The 24,433-nt window shown below is 40.1% G+C and overlaps 1 protein-coding gene across 2 annotated transcripts in view; it reads right to left on the reverse strand.

The window, feature by feature from the left end:
- Positions 1-24,433, reverse strand: part of LOC129695629 (tudor domain-containing protein 7-like) — a 119,320-nt gene that overhangs the window by 67,161 nt on the left and 27,726 nt on the right. For both annotated transcript variants that reach the window (XM_055632756.1, XM_055632757.1), the window contains exons 5-6: positions 19,178-19,269; positions 3,734-3,954 (exon numbers count right to left, since the gene is read on the reverse strand). In XM_055632756.1, coding sequence (XP_055488731.1) covers positions 3,734-3,954; positions 19,178-19,269 — 313 coding nt within the window. The remainder of the gene's footprint in view (positions 1-3,733; positions 3,955-19,177; positions 19,270-24,433) is intronic.

Below are 24,433 nucleotides of genomic sequence, written 5' to 3' on the forward strand. Positions count from 1 at the left end.
CCCTCTCCCCACCCTCCATCAACTCTCCTCTACCTGCTCCCCTCACCCCCTCCTGCTCCTCTTCTTTCCCCTCTCCTCCTCCCCTCCCTCACCTCTCCCTCCCTCCACCTACCCTCAGTCACTCCCTCCCTCCATAGCCCCTCTCCCCTCCCTACCCCCTCCTCTTCCTTTATACCCCTGCTCCCCTACTCCTCACCTCCCCCCTATCTCTCCTCACCTACCCCACTGCCCTCCTATCCCTCTATCCTCCATTCCCTACTTCCACCACTCCCCCCTTTATCCCCCCTCCTTCCCCGCTTTCCCCTCCCTCTTCCTCCCTCCTCCTCCCCCTCTATCCCACTGCTCCTCCACTCCTCACATATTCCACCTCCCCACAATGAAAATCGCTTAAAAAAAAAAAAAAGAAACCTCTCCCTATCCCACCCTACACAATGAAAATCACAATTTTTTTAAATGAAATTCCCAATGAAAATCACGTTTTTTCTTTAAAATAACCTAAACAGTTAGCTTTTCATGAACATGGAAGAATTTGATTAAAAATTTGTTTTATATTTATATTGTGATTTTTTATGAAAATGACATTCAGTATCCCATTGTGACATCATTGTGAATGAAAACTGAAGAATTTGATTAAAACAACGTTTTCTTGAAAATCGTGATTTTTTAAAAATGTAAATGAGATTCGGGATCCCATTGTGACGTCGAATGTGGCTGAAGGGCAGGGTGAGTAAGGTGGGCCAAAAATTGTGGCGCTATCATGTACCGTTTTGGAGGTATTTCAGGGTATATAGATATATATAGATATATATATAGATATATATAGATATAGATAGTTTAGAGATTTTTACATTGTCCTTTAATATTATATTCAACGAAATGATAAAAATATTTTATAGTTGTATTTTAAATTTCAGAAAGTCAAAAAAAAGTATTCCAATTCCTTCGGCATTATCGTTGCATTACACAACAATTTGCAGGATTTGAACCGCTGATTTTCCCATGTGCAAGATTTTTGATAAAATTGAAATGCATATTTTTGCCAAGGGTTCCTTTGGAATTGCTTTCAAACAAGCCTGTACATTTTCTTCAGATTTGCTAAGATTTACACTTTTCTGGAGATATCTAATCTGAAAAGGTGCAGACACGCCACAAATAAGGTAAACAACACATTTACATCTCCCACTCCCTCCCTCCCTCTCCCCTCTCCCCCCCCTCCTCCTCCCTCCCACTCTCCCCCCCCCCCCCCCCCCCCCCCCTCCCACCCCCCTCTCTCCCCCCTCCCACCCTCTCTCTCCCCCCCCCCTCCCCCTCCTCTCTCTCTCCCCCCCCCCCCCTCTCCCCCCTCCCCCCCCTCAACCGCACGTTCGGGGACCATCTGCACTTGGTCTAGTAGTCTTTAAAAATGTAATTAAGTACAAGATTTCTCTTGGTTGCCAAAGACCTAGGAAAGAATAATTTTAATTGCACATAAATTCATACTCAGTAATATTCTGACCTTTTGGTGGATTTGGCAATACAGTAAATCGTGTATAATCTAGCATGTTTGGTATTCATCAGCATGAGAGTTGCAGATTTCTGGACTATTTGGAAATTATTCCTCTTGTTACACAAACACTTATTTCAATATTTTCATTTACATGCTACAGCGGTGTGATAAATATGCCCACAAACGCAGTAGTTTAAATAGAACAATAAAATGGACAATTAACTCAGACCCCAGACACCAACCTATCCATTCCATAGCTCCAGTGTTCCAGAATCTAATCCCCCCCCACCAACCACACTCTACTCCCTCTAGTCCCTCAGCTTTAGCTGCAAAACCGCTTGCACTCTGGACCTGAGCTCACATTCGAGGCCAAAGTGAACCAGATGTGAAAACATGAAAATAACCAAATGCAGGTTTATTAGAGTTTTACTACACTCAATATGTAAATCATGAAGCTTTCAGTTTTTAAATCAATGTCCAGTTAATGGTTGTCTAAAGCTGCAGAAAGAAACTAATCAAATGCAAAGTTGGGCAGAGCATTGGCAGATGAAACTTAATCTTGACAATGTGAGTTGATTAATTTACAAAGTCAAATAAGGGTAAGACAAGTGCAATGAGTGGCCGAGTTCTCAGTAACATTGTTGAATAAAGGACCTTGAGTTATAAGTCCACAGTTCTCCAAAGGTGGCGCACAGGTAAATAGGGAGATGACAAAGGCGTATGACACACTTCGCTTCATACGTCAGGGCATTCATTATGAAAGCTGGGATGTTACATTGTAATATTATACAAAACACTGGTTAAATTGCATTTTGAGTATTGTGTGCAGTTCTGGACACCTAACTACACCAAGGTTGTGGTTGAGTTGGAGACTGCAGAAAAAACTCATTATGAACCTGAAAGACCAAAACATCGCTTACTCCTGTCCTCCAGAGTTGCTGTCTGACCTGCTGAGTTACTTTATGTTCTGTGCAAGATTGCAGCATCTGCAGTTCCTCGTGTCTTCAACAGGATATCAGCTGGATTAGAGGACTTTAGTTATGGGCCTTTTTTTCCTGGAGTTACGGGGTAAACTGATATAGACATATATAAAATTCTAAAGCAGCATAGATAAGATAAATAGTAAAATTATTTTTCCATGATAGAGATATCAAAAACAAGGCAACAGGCTTTAGACATGAAGGATGGGTTTCAAAAAATATCAAAGGGGAAAGATTTTCTTTTACACAGAGTGGTTGATATCTGGAAAGCACTGAGGTGTTGGAATTTGATACAATCACTATGTTTAAGAGCCATTTAGACACGCATTTAAATAGGCAAGGCAGTGAGGGATGTGAATATGCAAACAAATGGGATGTGTAGACAGGCAAAAGGTCAGCATGCACATGTTGGGCCAAAGGGCTTGTTTTTATCCTGTATAACTGATTCTAATGCCCCCACCCCTAAACCAATATCTACGACAAGCTAAAAGTTTGTGTTAATGCATCCATGAAACTCTGAATTGGATACATTTTATAAAGTTAATAACTATGCAATTTACTACAAAATACAGATATTATGCACGGACGAATACACAGTCTCATATTGGTCTACTCAAAATAAAATGTCTGGTCATTGAAGTTGCCAAGTAACTTGGTAATATTGGGGAAGAGCAGAAAGGACAAATAAAAATAGACTTTAAAAAAAATCAGGTGGGGCAATGCATAATATTGAATTTGTTTACATTATTACATAATGATTTATATTTTTAATAATTTAAAATGCCCAAATTTTCTTAACAAAAAATATCTGGAAAAAGGACCAAACCAAAAGTTTAAAAAAATGAAAGTTCAATCCTAATCAAATCCAATTAAAGCAAATTAGTTCACTTTGGAACAGTTTTGTAAGATTATTTATGTCAAAGTAATACACACTTGCAAGCAGATCACCTTAAAAAAAACAGACTGTTCCAACAAACAATAAGCAGCAATTATCATTGACTGACAGCAGTTCACATTTCTCAATCGGGTTATTCCCATGGATTAATTACATAGGTGATTAAAAATATTGTTAAATTCACTCAAATTATTGCACTAATTTTAATTTGCTTCCCCCCCCCCCATCCAAAAGGCAAGAATATACAAAAATAGCATGAGATGGACAAGAAAAAGGTAGTGCAAAGGAATAAAATGAGAAAGTCTCAATACGTAAAACACACTCAAAATTCTCTTTCGGTAAGTTTTGTCCAATATTATAATACCCACTCACTGTGCACACGTGGGTCCATTGTTCTAACTGCTTTAAAACATCTTGCTGGAGATCCTCATTGAACATCTTTCTGTACAACTGTGGCAATTTTGAGAACCAAATTCCATTGGAATATTTGCACATGATCTCTTTCAGTCGGGACTGCACCAACTCACTATTGTGGTTTGACTGAAGTGCTGATGAATCATATTTTCCTGTATCCACGGCATCGCTCCAAACAGCTACAAATTTGAAAGAAGAAAGTTTATGAAAACCTACAAGAAGCTGCCTTTACTGCACCAAAATCACAAGACCAATAATAAGGGCTGTTACATTAATATAACTAAGTAAGTAAGTTTATTGGCCAAGTATTCACATACAAGGAATTTGCCTTGGTGCTCTGCCCACAAGTAACAACATGACATACAGCAACAGTTACGAATGACTCTGAATACACTAAACATTAATAATAATAAAACATTAGTGAACGATGTTTGGAAGTACCGTATGTCTGATGTTTATGAGTACCTCTCTCGTTAAAGTGATCTTTGTAGGGTTTTCACAGACAACACAAACGAACAAACACATACAAAACAGCAAGGAGCAGTACACCGTGGCCGCCATCGTCGGCGCCAGCAGCAGCAGCAGCTACACTGCTATTCAACAAGATTAAAAGTTGCAATAAGCTAGATAGGGCTTGCAGAAATAAGAGGTCAAGCAAAATACAGGCCAGTAATGGGGCTGTCCCACTGTACGAGCTAATTCTCCCGAGTTTCCCCCGATTCGAACTCGGAGAATTACGGTAATAGCCGCTCGTAGATACTCGGGGCTCTCGTGGACATTTTTCAACACGTTGAAAAATCTTCACAAGTCTTCCCGAGCTTACCGCGTTTCCCAAGTACCTGCCGTTAGTGTTACGAGCCGCTAAGAGACATCCCGAGCTCCGACGTACCCGCAACGTACATTCTAAGTGCTTACCACGAGTTTGATTTTTTTTTTAAACTCGGGAGAGCTCTTGAATTAGCTCGTACAGTGGGACAGCCCCATAACACTGCCTTGACTACTAGAGGCCTCAATTTGACAGGGATGAAATAACCTGGGAATTGCATCTGTGATTTTCAACACACTGATATATCAAAGCAGCTCAAGTATAAAAGTGGAGTTTAAAAACAAACATAATTATTTAAATACTCTCTGCCACAGAGGGTAGTTGAGGCCAGTTCATTGGCTATATTTAAGAGGGAGTTAGATGTGGCCCTTGTGGCCAAGGGGATCAGAGGGTATGGAGAGAAGGCAGGTACGAGATACTGAGTTGGATGATCAGCCATGATCATATTGAATGGCGGTGCAGGCTCGAAGGGCCGAACGGCCTACTCCTGCACCTAATTTCTATGTTTCTATGTAAAAGGAGGTTTAAAATAAGCAACATCAATTCAATAGGCCTTTCAAAATTCTACATTATTTTAAGTCAGAAAGTGCTCAAGTTTATCTTTAAAGTGAATTACTAAATCCATCAAATGTGTCTATATTAGAGGCATAATTGTTGCCTCCATCCCCATTTGTGGAATAATATGACTGCAATGAAATGTGAGAATGGTCACATAGAATCTTTTAAGATTGTGTGTAAACAGAATCTTTAAAATATTTTACTCCAGGGAAAAAAATTAGAGGCAACCAAATGTTTGGTCAAAGAGAAGAGGTTTAAAATTCCAAGAAAGTGAAAAGGGCAAAGCATATTCCATGCTTGGAATCGGGACTGGCAGGGCTGGATTTACGTATAGGCTTTGTAGGCTTAAGCCGAGGGCCTCGAGATCTAGGGGACCTCCGGCCAAGGCAGGATACCTGCCGATCAACTGTGGACGGGTCCCCCTCTCTATCTCTCTCTATCTCTCTGTCACTCTCCGTCTACGCCCGCCATCCGTAACCGTGTCCGGGCTCCGCTCTCCGCCCCTCATCCGCCGGCACGGCAGGCCACCTTGCACATGCACACTGCACATGCGCACAACCATGGCCAGCACATCATCGGCCGCCCTGCGCTTGCGCACTGCCACGGCAACTGGCCAGCGCTGGGCACTCCCTCGCTTTGAATTGCGTGAGATTTGGCCGCCATTGCTGTCCGGTCACCGCCTCGCCGCAACTGCTGAAAACCAACGCAGAATCATTCCCTGACCCTGGAGCTGGAGTAACTCCCTGGAGTAACTCTTGCTTCTGGTTTCCTGGTCCTCCAAAAATATTCTAAATGGAATTTAAACTGGAGGTGGTGGAGGGCTGAACAATAACAGCCTATTGCATTTTATCTGTTTATTTATTTAGCAATGTTACAACATTTTGAGATTTTAAAAATCAAGTCTGCAATTTATCCCATCAGATAAAGCATAAAACGAAGTTTAATTTGACACCTAATTCACTTTCATATCTCAAGTACTAAAAAAGTTATGGCATTTTCATACTCGGAAATTAGCATCTTGTTCCCTATTGATTTTCTATGGACATAACAAAAAAGCTGTGATCGTGGACAGTCAAAAGCCCATTAGTTTCTTAAAAATTAAGAGAACGGAATGAAATTTTCAGTTATCAAAGATTGAAGCATTCTGAAACAAATATAAAACAATCTTACTTGGATGACCTGAAATTAAAGCATATAATTAATTAGTTACCCAATTGTAGCTAATTCCAAACTTCAATTACTAGATGTCAACATCTATCCATTTCTTAAGAAAAGATTAACATTTTTAAATAGCCTAAGTGTCCAAATAACATTCACAAATAATTCACAATAAAACATGATTTTTAAATCTCATTTACATTAACTTATGGGCCAAATGGAAGGAATTTAGTGTTCAATTGCTGTAAATTAATGGCCATTTAAATCAGCTTTCGAGCTGGATCCTGTGGAACACGCTGGTTTAGAACATTCACATTGCGGTAGATTTGTGCCCCAAATGCCCTGAAAAATACTGCGGGATTTAATGGGGCCCCAAATTAGTTACTCGCAACATAAAATTTTGTATAAAGGGATCTTATGAAGTGCTTTTTAATGAAAAAATAAACAACCTGCCTTCCGTTGTCCCCTGTATGGGATCCGGCCCGTTGTCGGCGGTCGCGGGTTTAGAGGTTAATTTTTAACTTACTATAATAATTAAATAAACCCGTAAAATGTAAAAATTGGTCCAGCAAGCGAAACTCCAAGCGATATTTCGTCAGCAACTAAGTAGGCTGAACAACCTCGATTTGAACAGCCCAGGGAAAATCGCGTTTTAAACCCGCCCCCTCTAAACGGCGCCATAATCGCACACACGGGCTGGGACAGATCTTCAGCGACGCTTAAGGTAGGTTTTGCAACATAGCTAATTTATTGTGTATATATATGGCAGGGCTCTCGCTTAACTTTTTTTCCCTGTTGCCAGCCGGGCAATCTTGACAGCTGTTTAGGTTGCCAAATGACAGTTTAGGTGGTCATTTAAGACGGTTTGCATGACGCGTGCGATAATGTGCTCGGACGAAGTTCGTAGTTACCATTCGGAATTATGCTCAATGAAGCTTTCACATATTATGTTTAAGAAGGAACTGCAGATGCTGGCAAATCGAAGGAAGACAAAAGTGCAAGAGAAACTCAGCAGGTGCAGCAGCATCTATGGAGCGAAGGAAATAGGCACCATTTCAGGCCAAAACCCATTGGCTGAAGAAGAGGTTCGGACCCGAAACGTTGCCTATTTCCTTCACTCCATAGACGCTGCCGCATCCGCTGAGTTTCTCCAGCACTTTTGTCTACATTAACATATTATTTCTGCTTCAAATAACTCACAAACTAAACATATTCACCAATCAAGACATGATATATACCACAATGACCTGCAGCAAAATTATAATACAATATCTCAACTTTTTTCACACATTGCAATTAATGCAATTTCTATTAGTTCTTTCCACTTCCAAACAAAAATGTGGTTGTATTATTCAGCATATGATCAACCTGTATCAATAAATCCTGGGCCATGGTAACATATATGCTTAACCATGCACACTACAGATTGATGCAAGCATGTTTTCTGTAAAGGACCTAAAATTATCATGACATGGCCATTGCATGGGTCGTTATTGCTATTGGTACAGAAACACTCTCGCTTCCCACATAATTTATCCATAACAAAATATACAGGTTGCAAGGAAATTTCTAAAGGCATTTTATGATAATAGCTGACAAAACCGACTATACCCATCTGACAGGTTAAACATTACACTAACTGACAAGAGGTGGCCAAAGGACATAACTGCAGCAAATGTTCTTTTGCTAATATGTTTAAAGGTGTCAAAACAAATAATAACATTGAGAATTAAAACACATTTGATTGCATTCCATTATCAAACATAGTCAATGTTCGCTCTGAAGACCATGAAGCACAATAGGGTCAGGGGGTGTGTGAATCAGTGCGGGGTGGATAGATGACTGGGGGGGGGCTTCCGTCGAGACCCTTCTTCAGATGTTCCTCCCATTCTTCTTGAATGGGGGGGGGGGGGGGGGGGGGGGGGAGGGGGCTGGGGATCAGCACAGGATCGAGTACCCTGTGGATCGGAGGGTCTGTGCAGACTGTTCCCCCCATTGAATTCAGTATGGGAATGGGGAGGGGATTAGTACAGGATGGATCGGGGGAATGGGGGGGTACGTGATGGGGGGATCAGCACAGGATAAATGGGGGGAATCAGTACTGGATGAATGTGGGGGGGGGGGGGGGAGGGGATCAGGGACATGTGGTGGATCGGAGGGTCTGTGCAGGATAAATGGAGGATCATTACAGGATGAATGAGGGGATCAGTACGGGATGAATGAGGGGGATCAGTACGTGATGAATGAGGGGATCAGTACAGGATGCATGAGGGGATCAGTACAGGATGCATGAGGGGATCAGTACAGGATGCATGAGGGGATCAGTGCAGGATGAATGGAGGATCTCTACAGGATGAATGGAAGGATCAGTATAGGATGAATGGGCGATCAGTACGGGATGAATGAGCGGATCAGTACAGGATGAATGGGGGATCAGTACGGGATCAGCGAATGCCTTGGCGGATCACCGTACAGGCCGAATGGGGGCCATCAGTACGGGCGGATTTGAATGAGCGCCGTTATCAGGGCAATAGCACAGCTTGCATGAATGGGAGATCCTTCAGTGCAGGGAGGTGAAGATGGGTGATCACTGTTCGGGGCCCACAGGATGAATGGGGCCCCGCATCGGTACGGGATGCATGAGGGGATCAGCACAGGATGAATGAGGGGATCAGTGCAGGATGTATGTGGTGGATCAGTACAGGGTGCATAAGGGGATCAGTAAAAGATGAATGGGGAGATCACTACAGGATGGATGGAGGGATAGGTGCAGGGTAAATGAGGGTGGGTCAGTACGGGATGAATGGGTGGATCAGTGCAATATGAATGGGGGGAGAAGTGCAGGATGGATGGGAAGGGGGATCAGTACAGGATGAATTGGGGGACCAGTGTAGGATGGTCGCAAAAACGCGCAAACCGGAAGAGCACAAGATCAGAGTTTTAGTTATGTATAGATAATTTTCTTTTCATACATCTGCCACGTATCTGTGAAGTTTATATACCAGACCAAAAATATTCATTGCATTTAACCAATAATACCCCACTTACATTATTTAAATATGAGCTTTCACCCTTTATTTATTTGGGCAAACTTCCCAAACATGCATTATGATTACAATTTTGCAGCTATTCACAAATAAAAGCGAGGACAATGCAGTCACCTGCCACATCAACATGTGCATGGACCTTTGCATCTCTGAAACTACTGGATAACACAGACACCTATTTATTGACTGCGCTCTGTCTCCAACACCATAATTCCATCTCCAAACTCCTGAAATCTGCACCCCCTTCTGCAAATGGATTTTTGATGTTCTGACCCTTAGACCATAATCAGTTAGGATTTGCGACAAAATACCTTCCATAATTCTGAACACAGCGCTCCAGAAGGATGTGTCCTCAGCTCCTTATAATCTTTATTCCCTCACAATTGTGCGGCCAAGAATGTTGTGCTTTATCCCCAGCTATAAGTTTGTAGATGACATCACCGTAAGGGCCAGGTCTTGAACAATGACAAGAATGAGTACAGGAAAGATGCAAAGAGCTTAGTTTTCTTGACATTGAGCGAGGGGTTGTTGCTATTCTACAAAGGAGATAGTTATCGGCTTCAGAAAGAAAGGCGAGTATATACCCACTCAGCAACAAAAGTGAAAATGGTCGAGAGTTCCTGGTTGCAAAATCACCAACATTTTGACCTGGTAAAATCCCATGGATGCTAAGATGGTCAAAAAAGCTAACCAATGCCTGTATTTCCTTGGAAGACTGAGAAAATATGTCATGTCTCAAATGATTCTCATCAATTTCGTAAATGCAACATGGAAAGCAGCCTCTCGAGATGCATCACCACTTGGATTGGCAACTGCGCTGCCTAAAGGGACTGTCCCACTTGGGCGTCATTTGCGCCTCACGCAGGTGGCGCGCAAAGATTTTGTGAACCCCAAAATCCTGGGGCGCCGCGCGAAACTGACTACGCCACCACGCGCCATGCGTGCATCACATGCGCGTCACAACGTACGCGTGTTGGCACGTAAATGATGTCGCGTAAATGATGCCCAAGTGGGACAGGCCCTTAAGACTGCACACAATTGACCCCCGAATCGTAGCCTGGATGTAGGGTGTAATTTGCAGCAGGAGTTAAAACTGGCATGTAACTATGGTGATGGGGGATTTCAATATGCAGGTAGACTGGGAAAATCAAGTGGGTTCAGGACCCCAAGAAAGAGAGTTTGTAGAATGCCTCCGAGATGGATTCTTAGAGCAGCTTGTAATGGAGCAGACCAGAGAAAAGGTAATTCTGGATTTAGTGTTGTCCAATGTACCAGATATGATAAGAGAACTCGAGGTAAAGGAACCGCTTGGAGGTAGTGATCATAATGAGTAGTTTTAATCTGCAATTTGAGAAGGAGAAGGTTAAATCGGAAGTGTCAGTGATGCAGTTGAACAAAGGGCACTATGAAGGCATGAGAGGGGAGCTGGCCAAGGTAGACTGGAAAGGGATCCTATGACGGTGGAACAGCAATGGCAGGAATTTCTGGGCATAATCCGGAAGACGCAGTATCATTTAATTCCAAAAAGGAAGAATGATTCTACGGGGAGTAGGAGACAACCGTGACTGACAAGAGAAGTTAGAGAAAGAATAAAACTAAAAGAAAAAATGTATAACCCAGCAAAGAGTAGCCAGAAGCCAGAGGATTGGGAAACTTTCATAGGACAACAGAAGGAAACAAAACGGACAATACGGGCTGAAAAGATGAAGTACGAGGGGAAGCTGGCCAGGAATATAAAGAAGGACAGTAAAAGCTTCTTTGGGTATGTTAAGGGAAAAAGAGTAGCCAAGTCAAATATGGGTCCCTTGAAGGCAGACACGGGTGAAATTATTATGGGCAACAAAGAAATGGCAGAATAGGTACTTCGGATTTGTCTTCACTAAGGAAGATACAAACAATCTCCCAGAAGTACTGGAGGACAGAGGATCTAAGGGGGTAGAGGAACTGAAATAAATTTTCATTAGGTGAGAAATAGTATTGGGTAGGCTAATGGGCCTGAAGGATGATAAATCCCCTGGGCCTGATGGTCTGCATCCCAGGGTCCTCAGGGAGGTGGCACTAGAAATAGTGGGCAGATTGGTGATCATTTTCCAATGTTCAATAGATTCAGGATCAGTTCCTGTGGATTGGAGGATAGCTAATGTTATCCCACTTTTCAAGAAAGGAGCGAGAGAGAAAACGGGGAATTACAGACCAGTTAGCCTGACTTCAGTGGTGGGAAAGATGCTGGAGTCAATTATTAAAGAGGTAATAATGGGGCATTTGGATAGCAGTAAAAGGATTAGTCCAAGTCAACATGGATTTATGAAAGGGAAATCATGCTCGACTAATTGGGGGTAGGGTGTTGACATGGATAAAAAATTGGTTGGCAGACCGGATGCAAAGTGTAGGAGTGAACGGGTCCTTTTCAGAATGGCAGGCAGTGGCGAGTGGAGTGCCGCAAGGCTCAGTGTTGGGGCCGCAACTGTTTACCATATATATTAATGATTTGGAAGAGGGAATTAGGAGCAACATTAGCAAATTTGCGGATGACACAAAGCTGGGTGGCAGTGTGAACTGTGAAGAGGATGTTAGGAGGTTGCAGGGTGACCTGGTCAGGTTGAGTGACTGGGCAGATGCATGGCAGATGCAGTGTGATATAGATAAATGTGAGGTTATCCACTTTGGAGGCAAAAACAAGGGGGCAGAATATTATCTCAATGGTTAGGTTAGGTAAGGGGGATGTGGAGCGAGACCTGGGTGTCCTTGTACACCGGTCACTGAAAGTTAGCTTACAGATACAGCAGGTAGTGAAGAAAGCTAATGGTATGTTGACCTTCATAACAAGAGGGTTTCAGTATAGGAGTAAAGAGGTTCTTCTGCAGTTGTATAGGGCTCTGGTGAGACCACATCTGGAGTATTGTGTACAGTTTTGGTCTCCTAATTTGAGGAAGGACATCCTTGTGATTGAGGCAGTGCAGTGTTCACAAGATTGATCCCTGGGATGGCTGGACTGTCATACAAGGAAAGATTGAAAAGACTAGGCTTGTATTCACTGGAGTTCAGAAGGATGAGGAGGGATCTTATAGAAACATATAAAACTATAAAAGGATTGGACAAGCTAGATGCAGGAAAAACATTCCCAATGTGGGGCGAGTCCTGAACCAGGGGCCACAGTCTTAGAATAAAGGGGAGGTCATTTAAGACTGAGGTGAGAAAACGCAGAGAGTTGTGAATTTATGGAATTCCCTGCCACAGAGGGCAGTGGAGGCCAAGTCACTGGATGGATTTAAGAGAGTTAGATAGAGCTCTAGGGGCTAGTGGAGTCAAGGGATATGGGAAGAAGGCAGGCACAAGTTATTGATAGGGGACGATCAGCCATGGTCACAATGAATGGCGGTGCTGGCTCGAAGGGCCGAATGGCCTCCTCCTGCACCTATTTTCTATGTAAATTAGAGAATTGTGGACAAAGCTCAGTCCATCACGCAAACTAGTTTTTTCCATACCCTAGCCCTAGCCCCCACCCCCAGTCCCCACTTGAGTGGAACAGTTATACGCTGTGGATGCATTCCAGATCTCCTAATCGACCTACCTGCAAAATATCCTTGCGTTACTTTTATCAAATGTTCTTTCATTCCACTGGTTTGATACATTGGTAATGTTTATTTGTAAGTAGTTATTGATCTTGTCAGCAAGATCATGTAGACAACGGATCAAAAGGTAAGTACTTGAGGGATTTAATGGATAATTATACAGTTGACAAAGGTAACAGTGAACATGTAAGTTACAGCCCCGAACATTTATCCAGAGAGAAATTCCATTGCCAACATCACAATTGGGAGATGTGAATTCAATTAATTAAATAACCTGCAATTACATTAAGTCAGGATGGTGATCACAAAGCTGTTCCTTAGAAAAGAAAAGCTGCTGTTCTCAGTAAGGTTAGTCGATATGTCACTCAATATTAAATGAGGTTAGAATGCCATTCATTTGCACTAAATCACTGCAGCAAAGCATGAATAAATCCACTATGGATAGGGCAACAGATATGGACATGGGGGCACTCAAACGCATCTTTACAGACATCTGGAGAGCTGTACATGAATTGGGCAAGGTGCCCCACAGACTACTCAAATAGCAGCCTGCCATCCTAACACTCATAGAACCAAACGGCTGGGTAATCCTCAACATTGACTCCTGACTACGCAAAGTCTCATGGTCCTCCCATAGGTAATGAACACACCAATTCGTCGAAGTACCAAGACATGGAATGTACTCTGGGGACCTTCGCCGAGAATTGCTTAATAACATCACAACTGGCCGAGTTAGAACGCAGAGCAGTATAATACAAAAACAATCCCGTGGCTTGGACACACTGGAGGCAGGAAACATGTCCCCGATGTTGGGGGAGTCCAGAACCAGAGGCCACAGTTTAAGAATGAGTAAGCCATTTAGAACGGAGACGAGGAAACACTTTTTCTCACAGAGAGTGGAGAGTCTGTGGAATTCTCTGCCTCAAGAGGGCGGTGGAGGCAGGTTCTCTGGATGCTTTCAAGAGACAGCTAGATAGGGCTCTTAAAAATAGCAGAGTCAGGGGATATGGGGAGGGCAGGAACGGGGTATATTGGGGATGATCAGCCATGATCACATTGAATGGCAGTGCTGGCTCGTAGGGCCAAATGGCCTGCTCCTGCACCTATTGTCTATTGTCATAATCCCTTCAATCCATCATGCCTGCACCGACTATGATGACAATCTAACTAATCACATATTTCTTTCTTTTAAAATCTTTTTATTTGTTTTTTTCAAAAACAAAAACCAAACAACAAAAAAAAGATAAACATACAATGATATTGATACATAGGGATCAGGATTACATTAATAACAAGTATAACTTAAATATGTCCAGTGTCAAAATACACATTGAGTATAGACCTCCCGGTCTCTAAAATATAGCTAAGTGTTTAAAAGAGAACTTGTATATATAAAAACAACAAACAAAAAAGATAAGAAAACAAAAAGAGAAAAAGAGAAAAACAAAACCCCCTAAACTAGAAAAAAAAAAGCAAAACAGAATCTGGGCTGCAAAGAATTTCAACAATTTAAGTCACTGTTTGTCGTCAAGTCCGTTCCACCGTATAAAGGTAAAATAATTATTATAACGGTTGGAGAGGGGACAATTTATATCGTGTGAAAATGTTGAATAAAGCATCCCCAAGTCCTATCAAATTTAACCAAGGGTTCAACAATGTCAATCCTAATATTTTCTAAATTTAAACATGATATTGTTTCAGTACCAATGGAGTGTTGTCGGAGGATTAGAGTCTTTCCATTTAAATAAAATAGATCTTCTGGCAATTAATGTAGTAAAAGCAATCAGCCGATGGGCGGAACGGGACAAATGAATAGAATCTAACATTGGAAGCCCAAAAATTGCAGTATTAGGATGAGGTTGTAAATCAATACCTAAAACTACAGAAATAGTATCAAAAATGTATTTCCAATATTTTTTTAAAAGTGGGCAAGACCAAAACACGAGTCAGTGAGGCCACTTCAGAATTTCATCTGTCACACGTAGGATTTATATGACCATATAAATGAGCTAACTTATCTTTTGACAAATGAGCTCTATGAACCACCTTGAATTGTATCAGAGCGTGTGTTGCACACATTGAGGAAGTATTAACAATTTGAAGAATCCTCTCCCGTTTATAGGTACAGAATTTTGAAGTTCTCTTTCCCAGTCATTCTTAATTTTATCAAATGTATCTATTAGTAATTTCAAAATCAACTCATAAATAGGCGTTATTAAACTTTTCTGATAAGGGTTCAAATGTAAAATTTGTTCCATGATTTTGGTTTGATGTGGTAATGGAAAAAAGGATAGTAGCCTTCAAAAGATGTCTAATTTGTAAATATCTAAAGAAATGCGAGTTAGGTAGATTATATTTATTGGAGAGTTGTTCAAAAGACATAAAATAACCATCCAAAAACAAATCACGAAAAGCTGCTAATCCCTTCCATTTCCACAACAGAAAGGCTTGATCAGTACTTGAAGGTTGGAAGAAAAAAATTAGATATGATAGGACTCGATAAGATAAAATCATTCAATCCAAAAAACTTACGAAATTGAAACCATATTCGGAATGTATGTCTTATTATTGGGTTAGTCGTATATTTATTCAATCTCGTAATTGTAAAAGGTAACGAGGCCCCTAGAATAGAAGCCAATGATGGCCCTTGCATAGAATTACGTTCAAGATTTTATCCATCCTGGGCATTGGGAATCTTCTAAATCTTTTGTCCAAAACGTTAAATACCCAACAGTAAAATCTGAGTTTCGGCAGTGCCAAACCAGCGTCTTTTTTCAATTTCTGTAAGTATTTGTTACTTAGTCTGGGATTTTTATTCTGCCATATATATGAAGACATTTTCAAGTCAATAATATCAAAGAAAGATTTAGTAATAAAAATTGGTGTCTGGAATAAATACAAAAATTTAGGTAGGATAAACATTTTAATAGCATTGATTCGACCGATTAGAGATAAGGACATTGGTGACCATTTAGTAAACTGTTGTCTGATATGGTCAATTAGGGGTGTAAAATTGGCTTTAAATGGATCCTTGTGTTTCTTGGTAATCTTAATGCCTAAATAAGTAAAAAGTCAGTAGTCAATCTAAATGGAAACTGTCCATAATTCAAAATTAGATTGTTTAATGGAAAATGCTCACACTGACTAAGATTTAGTTTATAACCAGAAAAACTACTAAATTGATTAAGTAGTGCTACTATTGCCAGAATAGATTTCTCTGGGTTTGAGATAAATAATAACAGATCATCTGCATAGAGAGATAGCTAATATGTCTTATTCTCACGGAAATACCAAAAATATTAGGGGATTCCCTAATAGCGGTGGCCAAAGGTTCCAAAGCGATATCAAACAGTAAAGGACAGCCCTGTCTAGTACCTCAAAAGAGCCAGAAAAAAGGGGATCTCTGATTATTGGTAAGTACAGAAGCCTGAGGTATATGATATATCAGCTTGATACAATAGATACATTTTGGACCAATCTTAAATTTTTCAAGTGTATTGAATGTATTCCCATTCTACTCCATCAAATGCCGTCTCAACATCGTGAAATGCACATTCTGGAGTTTTATTTGATGCTGTATATACAATATTCATTAATCTCCTAACACTAAAGTATGAGTAACGATTTTTAATAAAACCTGTCTGATCTTCAGAAATACTTTGCGGTAAAATATTTTCCAATCTCATAGCTAATATTTTTGAAAGAATTTTGGAATCTACATTTAACAGTGATATAGGTCTATATGATGTCACTTCAGTAGGGTCTTAACTTGTTTAAGAAGTAAAGAAATAGATGCTTCATAAAAGGATTGTGGTAATCTATTCATTAAAAATGCTTCTTTAAAAACCTTGCATAGCCAGGGAGACAATAAACTTGAGAAATACTTTTAAAAAATTCTACTGTAAACCCATCTGAACCGGGAGCTTTACCAGAATTCATTGAAAGGATTGCTTTCTGTATTTCTTCCTCCGTGATGGGTTCATCTAACAACAGAGACTCATTATGTGGTAAATTTGGCAAGTTCAGTTTCTTTAAAAACTCATGCATTATATTGGAATCAGTAGGAAATTCTGATTGGTATAGGGAGAATATTTTTGAATATTTTTAATCAATTTCTTTAATCTCATCAGCCAATATACGTATTTCATTTTTAGTTTGTTTTTTTAATCCCACAGAGTATGAAATAATTTGTCCACGATATATGCCTTAAAAGCATCCCAGACTACACCATTGGATATTTCTTCGGTAGAGTTTGTTAAGAAGAAGAAAGCAATCTGATCTTTAATAAAATTAACAAAATTCAGATCTTGAAGCAGAGTAGTATTAAATCGCCATTGTTTAGCACTAAACTTGGACTCAGGTAGTTTAATTGATAGTTTCAATGGTGCATGATCAGAAATAGCAATTGCATCATACTCACACGCAGTGACCGATGAAACTAGCCGAGAATCTATTATAAAGTGGTCAATCCTAGAGTAACTAGATGCAGGAAGATTGTTCCCGATGTTGGGGAAGTCCAGAACAAGGGGTCACAGTTTAAGGATAAGGGGGAAATCTTTTAGGGCCGAGATGAGGAAAACATTTTTCACAGAGAGTGGTGAATCGCTGGAATTCTCTGCCACAGAAGGTAGTTGAGGCCAGTTCATTGGCTATATTTAAGAGGGAGTTTGATGTGGCCCTTGTGGCTAAAGGGATCAGGGGGTATGGAGAGAAGGCAGGTACAGGATACTGAGTTGGATGATATTTATATGCTGAAAAGAAAACTGAAGGGGACTAGCCCCCAAAACAAGCATAAGCTAAAGATGGCTGCAACACAGGCCTGGCAGAGCATCACCAGAGAATTGGTGATGTCCATGAATCGCAGACTTCAAGCAGTCATTGCATGCAAAGGATATCTCACCAGGGACTAACTCCACTGAACGTTTTTCCTTCCATTATTTATTATGTAAAAGAATATGTGTGTTATGATTGTGTTTATAATTTGTTTGGTTGTTTTGTTGTTGTCTTTTGCACAAAAGTCCGCGAGCATTGCCACTTTCATATCACTGCACATCTCGTATGATTATGTGACAAATAAACTTGACTTGACTTGATATGCAACAAAATACTAAACATGACTGCTTTTACTTGCATTACATCGCTGTGTCCCAAACATTATGGTGCCCTGAAATGGGGGGGACTATGTATAAACACTGCTGTAATTTCTACATGGTGAAACCAAAATGTATAAAAATGGCTTTTATTAAAATCTGACAATGTGCATTTTAACCACATGCGATTTTCTCTATTACAAATCTCAAATTGTGGAATACAGAGGCTAATAAATAAATGATGGGTCTTTGTCCCAAACATTATGGAGGGCACTGTGTATCCAGCAACTTAAATTTAAAACAGACCCCCAAAATCTATTTCACCCTCCCCAGTGTCAGATGGACTTTGTGACAGCAAACTGTTGCAAACTGCTTGGAATTGTGTGACCCTGAATAAAAATGCCCACCGAATCTCCCTGGGATACAGTTCCACATCCATCAACACATTGCAGTATTGACAATGTGTTTCAGGCAGGAGCTTACTGGAGTACAGTTCTACATACTGACACTCATTGGGCGATAGATCTACACACACTAATTCACTGGCACACAGGTCACATGGACAAATGAATTCACATTTGCCTGAATGAAAATCAATTTGAAACAACCCTGCTCAAACATTTAATCTGTAGGAAAGAACTGCAGATGCTGGTTTAAACCTAAGATAGACTCAAACAGCTGGAGTAACTCAGCAGGACAGGCAGCATCGCTGGAGAGAAGGAATGGGTGACGTCTCGAGTTGAGTTTGAAGAAGGGTCTTGACCCAAAACGTCACCTATTCCATCTCTCCAGAGTTGCTGCCTGTCCTACCGAGTTACTCCAGCTTTTTGTGTCTATCTTCAATCATTTAATCTGGTCATTCCTCTTTATAAAATTGAAATAATCATGCAAAGGTTGCAGAAGTTGGAGAATTAAACACGCCAGGGAAATGACATTCATGATATATCCAAAACAATGACATAATGAGTATTGTAAAGAAGTTGCTCAAGATAAAATTTCACAGCTTGTCAATTAACCACCAACAGTATTCACATTGCATACGCATTACGAAATGCCTACATAATTTTTTGATACAGAATTGAATATAAAAAGGAAGCTTGCATTATCAACTGCAACATTACCATAATAATGATCATTAAAAAAGCACATACCATTTTGTTCATTTGAAGTGTTTTTTGCCAAATGCACTTGGAGCTCCTTTTGGAATCTGGGAGGGAATGTCAGAAGTGGTCTTTTCTCAGATCTGCAAGACAAAAAAAAAAGCAAAATTATACTTTAATTGGAAATTTTAATTAATCAGGTTGTGTCTTTCCCATCAACCCCCCACCTTAATCTATTCCCAAAGTTTGGTTTAATCAAAGGTAAAATGTACAGAGCAAAAGAACAGTTGTAGTTGATGGGCTGGGCTTGAAGGGGTGATTACAATGCATGATGTTCTCTTTAGCTATAAAGCAAGTTTTAGTGGTTAAAAATTACTCAAGTTGTTAATTGTTCCAAAACAGTCAGTAGCTCCAAGCTCCTTAGTCTAACAATTTAAGGAACCAAACCATGTAAATGAATAAAATGAAGGCAAGCAGATAAAATTATAAAAAATGTGAAACCAATCCAGGTAATATGCTAAACAAGTAAAAGAGCACATTTTATCGATTAAAAACACCACTCATTGTAAATTTAATTCCTTCAAAAAGAGGAGAGGAAATAACAATTGACTTTGTGTATCAAGCCAATTGTTTTGTTTAAATTCCCCAGTTCCCAATAATATGGATTTGTTTGAAGAAAAACCCTTTAAAATGATGTTGTTTCATGCAACGTATTGTACAGTTCAATCCAACAAATGTGGTAGTTACTCAGCTAAAGATTTTTTCCCCTAAAGATAATGTAACCATATACTTGAGCGAGAAGCACAATTCAGCCAGCTAGTTTCTAGATTTAGATAAAACTGACTTCAAACATTAAACACTATCAAAACTATGCTGGTAACAGAAAAAAAAAGGAAATGCTGTGTATACTCAGCTGATCAGGCCACAGCTTTGTGAGACGAGAAACAAAATTAACATTTCAGGTCAATGATCCTTTGTCAGTAGCAGTTTTCATTTGATTTTCAATATGTTTGAATGCCTTGGTGCTTGCATATCACTAGTTTATATTTTATTCAGCTCGAGGTCATTTTTTACCAACAGAAGCAAAGGCAACTGAAGAACAGCATTTGTTGAGCATAGAGAAATGAAGCAGAGGCCTCACCCAAGGATGGAACTTTCAAGATTTGAATCAGCAGTTAATCATAAGGATTAATATAATCACATCAAAGCCTGATACTTAGGCTGGAGATGGGAGTGAGGGCTGGTGGAAGGAGAATAAGGACAACACTGATAAAGAGATCTAGAGAATAATTGGTTCAAAAGTTGAATTTTCCTTCTATAGTGACCGTACCTGTAGTTTTTAGCTTTACCAGCAGAGGGCCTTGTGTTCCCTTGTACATGGATCAAAGTTCGTGAGCAGATAGAACATAACATTTGGAAAGCAGATAGAATGCGTGTCTTCATTAAAAAGGAGGGAATAAAGAAGTAGAGAACTCTTGCTCCAACAGTACAGTGTTGATGAATCCATATCCAGAATACTGCATATAGTTTTGGCTCTCTTATTTAATCAGTGATATACTTGCTTTGGAAACAACTTAGAAGATTCACTAGACTGAAAATAAGTTGTGTTTAAGGAAAGCTTAAGTAAATTGGGATTGGACCAGTTGGAATTTAGTAGAATGGGAGGTGACATTGAGACATAAAAGACTGAAGAGGTGTGGAAATGAAATACAGATGCTGTTTTAAATCGAAGGTAGACACAAAATGCTGGAGTAATTCAGTAGGACAAGCAGCATCTCTGGAGAGAAGGAATGGGTCACATTTTGGGTCGAGACCCTTCTTCAGACTGTGAAGAGGGATTGACATGGTGAATGCTGGGAGGATGATCCGAATGGAGCATTATGAATAACCTTCAAATAATTTCAGAATAAGGGATTACCTACTTCAAGAGTAGCAAAGGGATTGGCTACTTCAAGAGTAGGAACTTAATTTCTTCACATTAGAATATGAATCTTCAGATTTCTTCACCCCAAAACAATATTGAAGGCAGGCTGAGCAGCGAATGTGGTTAAAGTTCATTTATTGCAAGTGGTATTGTGAAGGAAAATCAAAATTGAACCAGTTTTTGCACAATTGTCCTTAACAAATTTTGAATAACATCTGTACTTTTTCCGCAGTCGGTTTGTTGTACATTAAACAGCTTCCACCATTTTGATGAGAAAGAAAAAAATCTCAAATAAAAAAAAGCCACTACTGTTATATATACAATTGGCTATCAACCATTTGATTGAACACCACAGCACTTTGAAATTTACTTAGCATTTTTGCATAGTATATCCCATCTGTAAGAAACAAGCAATCAAGCCAAATCTTCCAATTGCAGCTGATTCAAAAGATTTACACTCGTGTTGGAAATAGGAGAGATTGGTAGGAGCAGGCAATAACAAGACTGGGACATTTTTGAGCCCATCGATACCAGTAAGACCCAAATTAAGCCATTTAATTAAAGAAAGTTAATAACCAATGTTTTCGGAATGGATAGTACTATACTTTATGCATACTGGGCAAAACAAGCTTTTTGCATACCTTGCATGTTGTTCAATCACTGTTGGGCCATTTTATGCAGTTGCAGCTGAACATTTCATATGGAGGATTTATCAGCCGATTGTAATGCATTTAGTGAGATCATACTGTTTAAATATAAGGTCCATCTGCTTATTGTCATAGACTAATCTCCCTAATGCACAATAAACCTTCTATTAATTTCAACAATGCTTTCAAAAGACAATTAACATGTCAATAAAGCAAGCTGACTAAGCAATTTCATTCAAATGTCTTTAACCTGTAGAGTTTGCATTCTGGTTTCAATATGAAACATCTCAATTTCAATCACCAGCAAATCCATTGATATCTGCTGCCTGCCCAACTAAAATTAACAATGTAAAAACAACTCCTTGATGATAAATACATAACCAAATAGTAAATCTCAACAGAATCCAAGCAGAGGAAATTCTAGATGAGCTTCCCATTGTTGAACCTTGCGTTATGCACAGATATGAAAGTGAACACACCTAATTGAAACCACACAATTTACCCTGAATTTAAGGTAAAGATCTGATCGTCTCCTGTACATCCCTTCTCATCATTCCCAGTTTTCTTATATTCAGTCCCCATGATCAAAGAAAAATCTTGCGGAGATTTTAGCAACACATACTGTAGTTCTACTAACTCTCTTGAGAATAAAGGGTATGATAATAAAGCATAATAGCTTTTATTTTCCACTGAGACGTCAGCAATTCACTATTTAACTCCTGATATTTCCCCGATATAGTTCCCCACAACTTCACAACTCATCATGGAAGCGTATTATTGGAATAAATCATTCAACTTCAATAACCTGTGCAGATTTGACAATGCAAGGACAGCTTCTCTATTGATTTCAGCGGTAGGGAATGGAATTTTAGATTTTTGAAAAAAAGTTTGACTTCATTTAAATATTTTTTAAATTGTCCTGGACATTCTATTAATCGTTCAGAATACCAACAGTTTAAACTATTCAATATATTTCACTGCTTCTCAAGTGGAATTTTGTTTCCCCACAGCTTTTGCAGCTTCCCAAGCTTCCTCAATTTCAGCAAGTAGGGATTGCTCTGATATCCCTCATACAATGACAATCTCATGGCCCTGTCCCACGGTACGAGTTCATTCCAAGAGCTCTCCCGAGTTGGCCCCGATTCGAACTCGGAGATTTACAGTAATGGCACGCTCATTTTCAACATGTTGAAAAATCTTCACGTCTTCCCGAGCTTACCTGCCGTTAGCAAGTCTTCCCGAGTACCTGCCGTTAGCGTTACAAGTGGCTAAGAGTCATCCCCGAGCTCCAAAGTACCCACTACGTTCATTCTCTGTGCTTACCACGAGTTTGATTTTTTTTAAACTCGGGAGAGCTCTTGGAATTAACTCGTACCGTGGGACAGGGCCATAATGGTTTTACATCCAAAAAGTCCTTGTGATCATACGGGTTTTCATCGCAACAGTTGTGCTAACTACTTTCATCAAGTTGTTGTTGAGTTAAACCAAAACTTTCTTGCAAGTCAGCAACAAGCTTAGGTGGTGTGCCACTGATCAAAAATTCAAGACCAATTCAAGAAAAATCTGAAAAGTTGCAAACCCTTAAAAGTTGCCAATAGTTCTTAACAAGATCAATACCAGTCATGACAAAGCAGCTCACTTAACTGGCACTGCATCAACAACACTACACTAATTCCCTCAAGCAGTGACAGCATTGTTCCATCAACAGAGTGCATTATTTGCCAAGGACACTTCAACAGCTTACCCAAATCCACAATAGCCATAATCACGACTAAGGGCAGCAAAGAACATCATCACCTGCAGGCTCTCCTCCACTTGCACAGCTTCCCACCTTGAAATATCACTTATCTAAATCCTGGAACAGCATATCCAACAACATTGAGGGAGTATCTTCATCAAAAGAAGTACAGTGATTCAAGGTGGATGACCTTACTTTCCAAGGACAATTAGCAACAGGAAATGCGGCAGGGTGGCACAGCTGTAGAGTTGCTGCGTTACAGCACTTACAGCGCTGGAGACCCAGGTTCGATCTCGACTATGGGTGCTGCCTGTACGGAGTTTTAACGTTTTCTCCGTGACCGAGTGGGTTTTCTCTAAGATCTTAGGTTTCCTCCCACTCTCCAAAGATGTACAGGTTTGTAGGTTAATTGGCTTGGTGTAAGTGTAAATTGCCCCTAGTGTGTGTAGAATAGTGTTAATGTGCAGAGATTGCTGGTTGACATGGAGTCGGTGGCCCGAAGGGCCTGTTTCTGTGTAGTATCTCTAAAACTAAATAAATGTTGACTTAGTTATGTATTGACCAAGTAGATCTCAAAAAGGTATGTGAAAGCATCTTGAAACCATTCATTTATCCCAGAGAAGATGAGAACAGCAGAAGGGATGTAATGTTGAGGCTCTATAAGGCGCTGGTAAGGCCGCATTTGGAATAGTGTGTGCACTTTTGGGCACCATATCTGAGGAAGGATGTGCTGGCTCTGGAAAGGATCCAGTGGAAGTTTACAAGAATAATCCCAGGAATGAGTAGGTTAACCTATGATGAGCGTTTGTCGGCACTGGGCCTGTACTCTCCTGAGTTTAGATGAATGACGGGGATCTCATTGAAACGTACAGAATAGTGAAAGGCTTGGATAGAGTGGATGTGGAGAGGATGTTTCCACTAGTAGGAGAGTCTAGGACTAGGGATCATAGCTTCAGAATTAAAGGTAGTTCTTTTGTGAAGGAGATGAGAAATGTATT

Source organism: Leucoraja erinacea, chromosome 3, assembly GCF_028641065.1.
Source record: "Leucoraja erinacea ecotype New England chromosome 3, Leri_hhj_1, whole genome shotgun sequence".
In the NCBI taxonomy this organism is placed as follows: Eukaryota; Metazoa; Chordata; class Chondrichthyes; order Rajiformes; family Rajidae; genus Leucoraja; species Leucoraja erinaceus.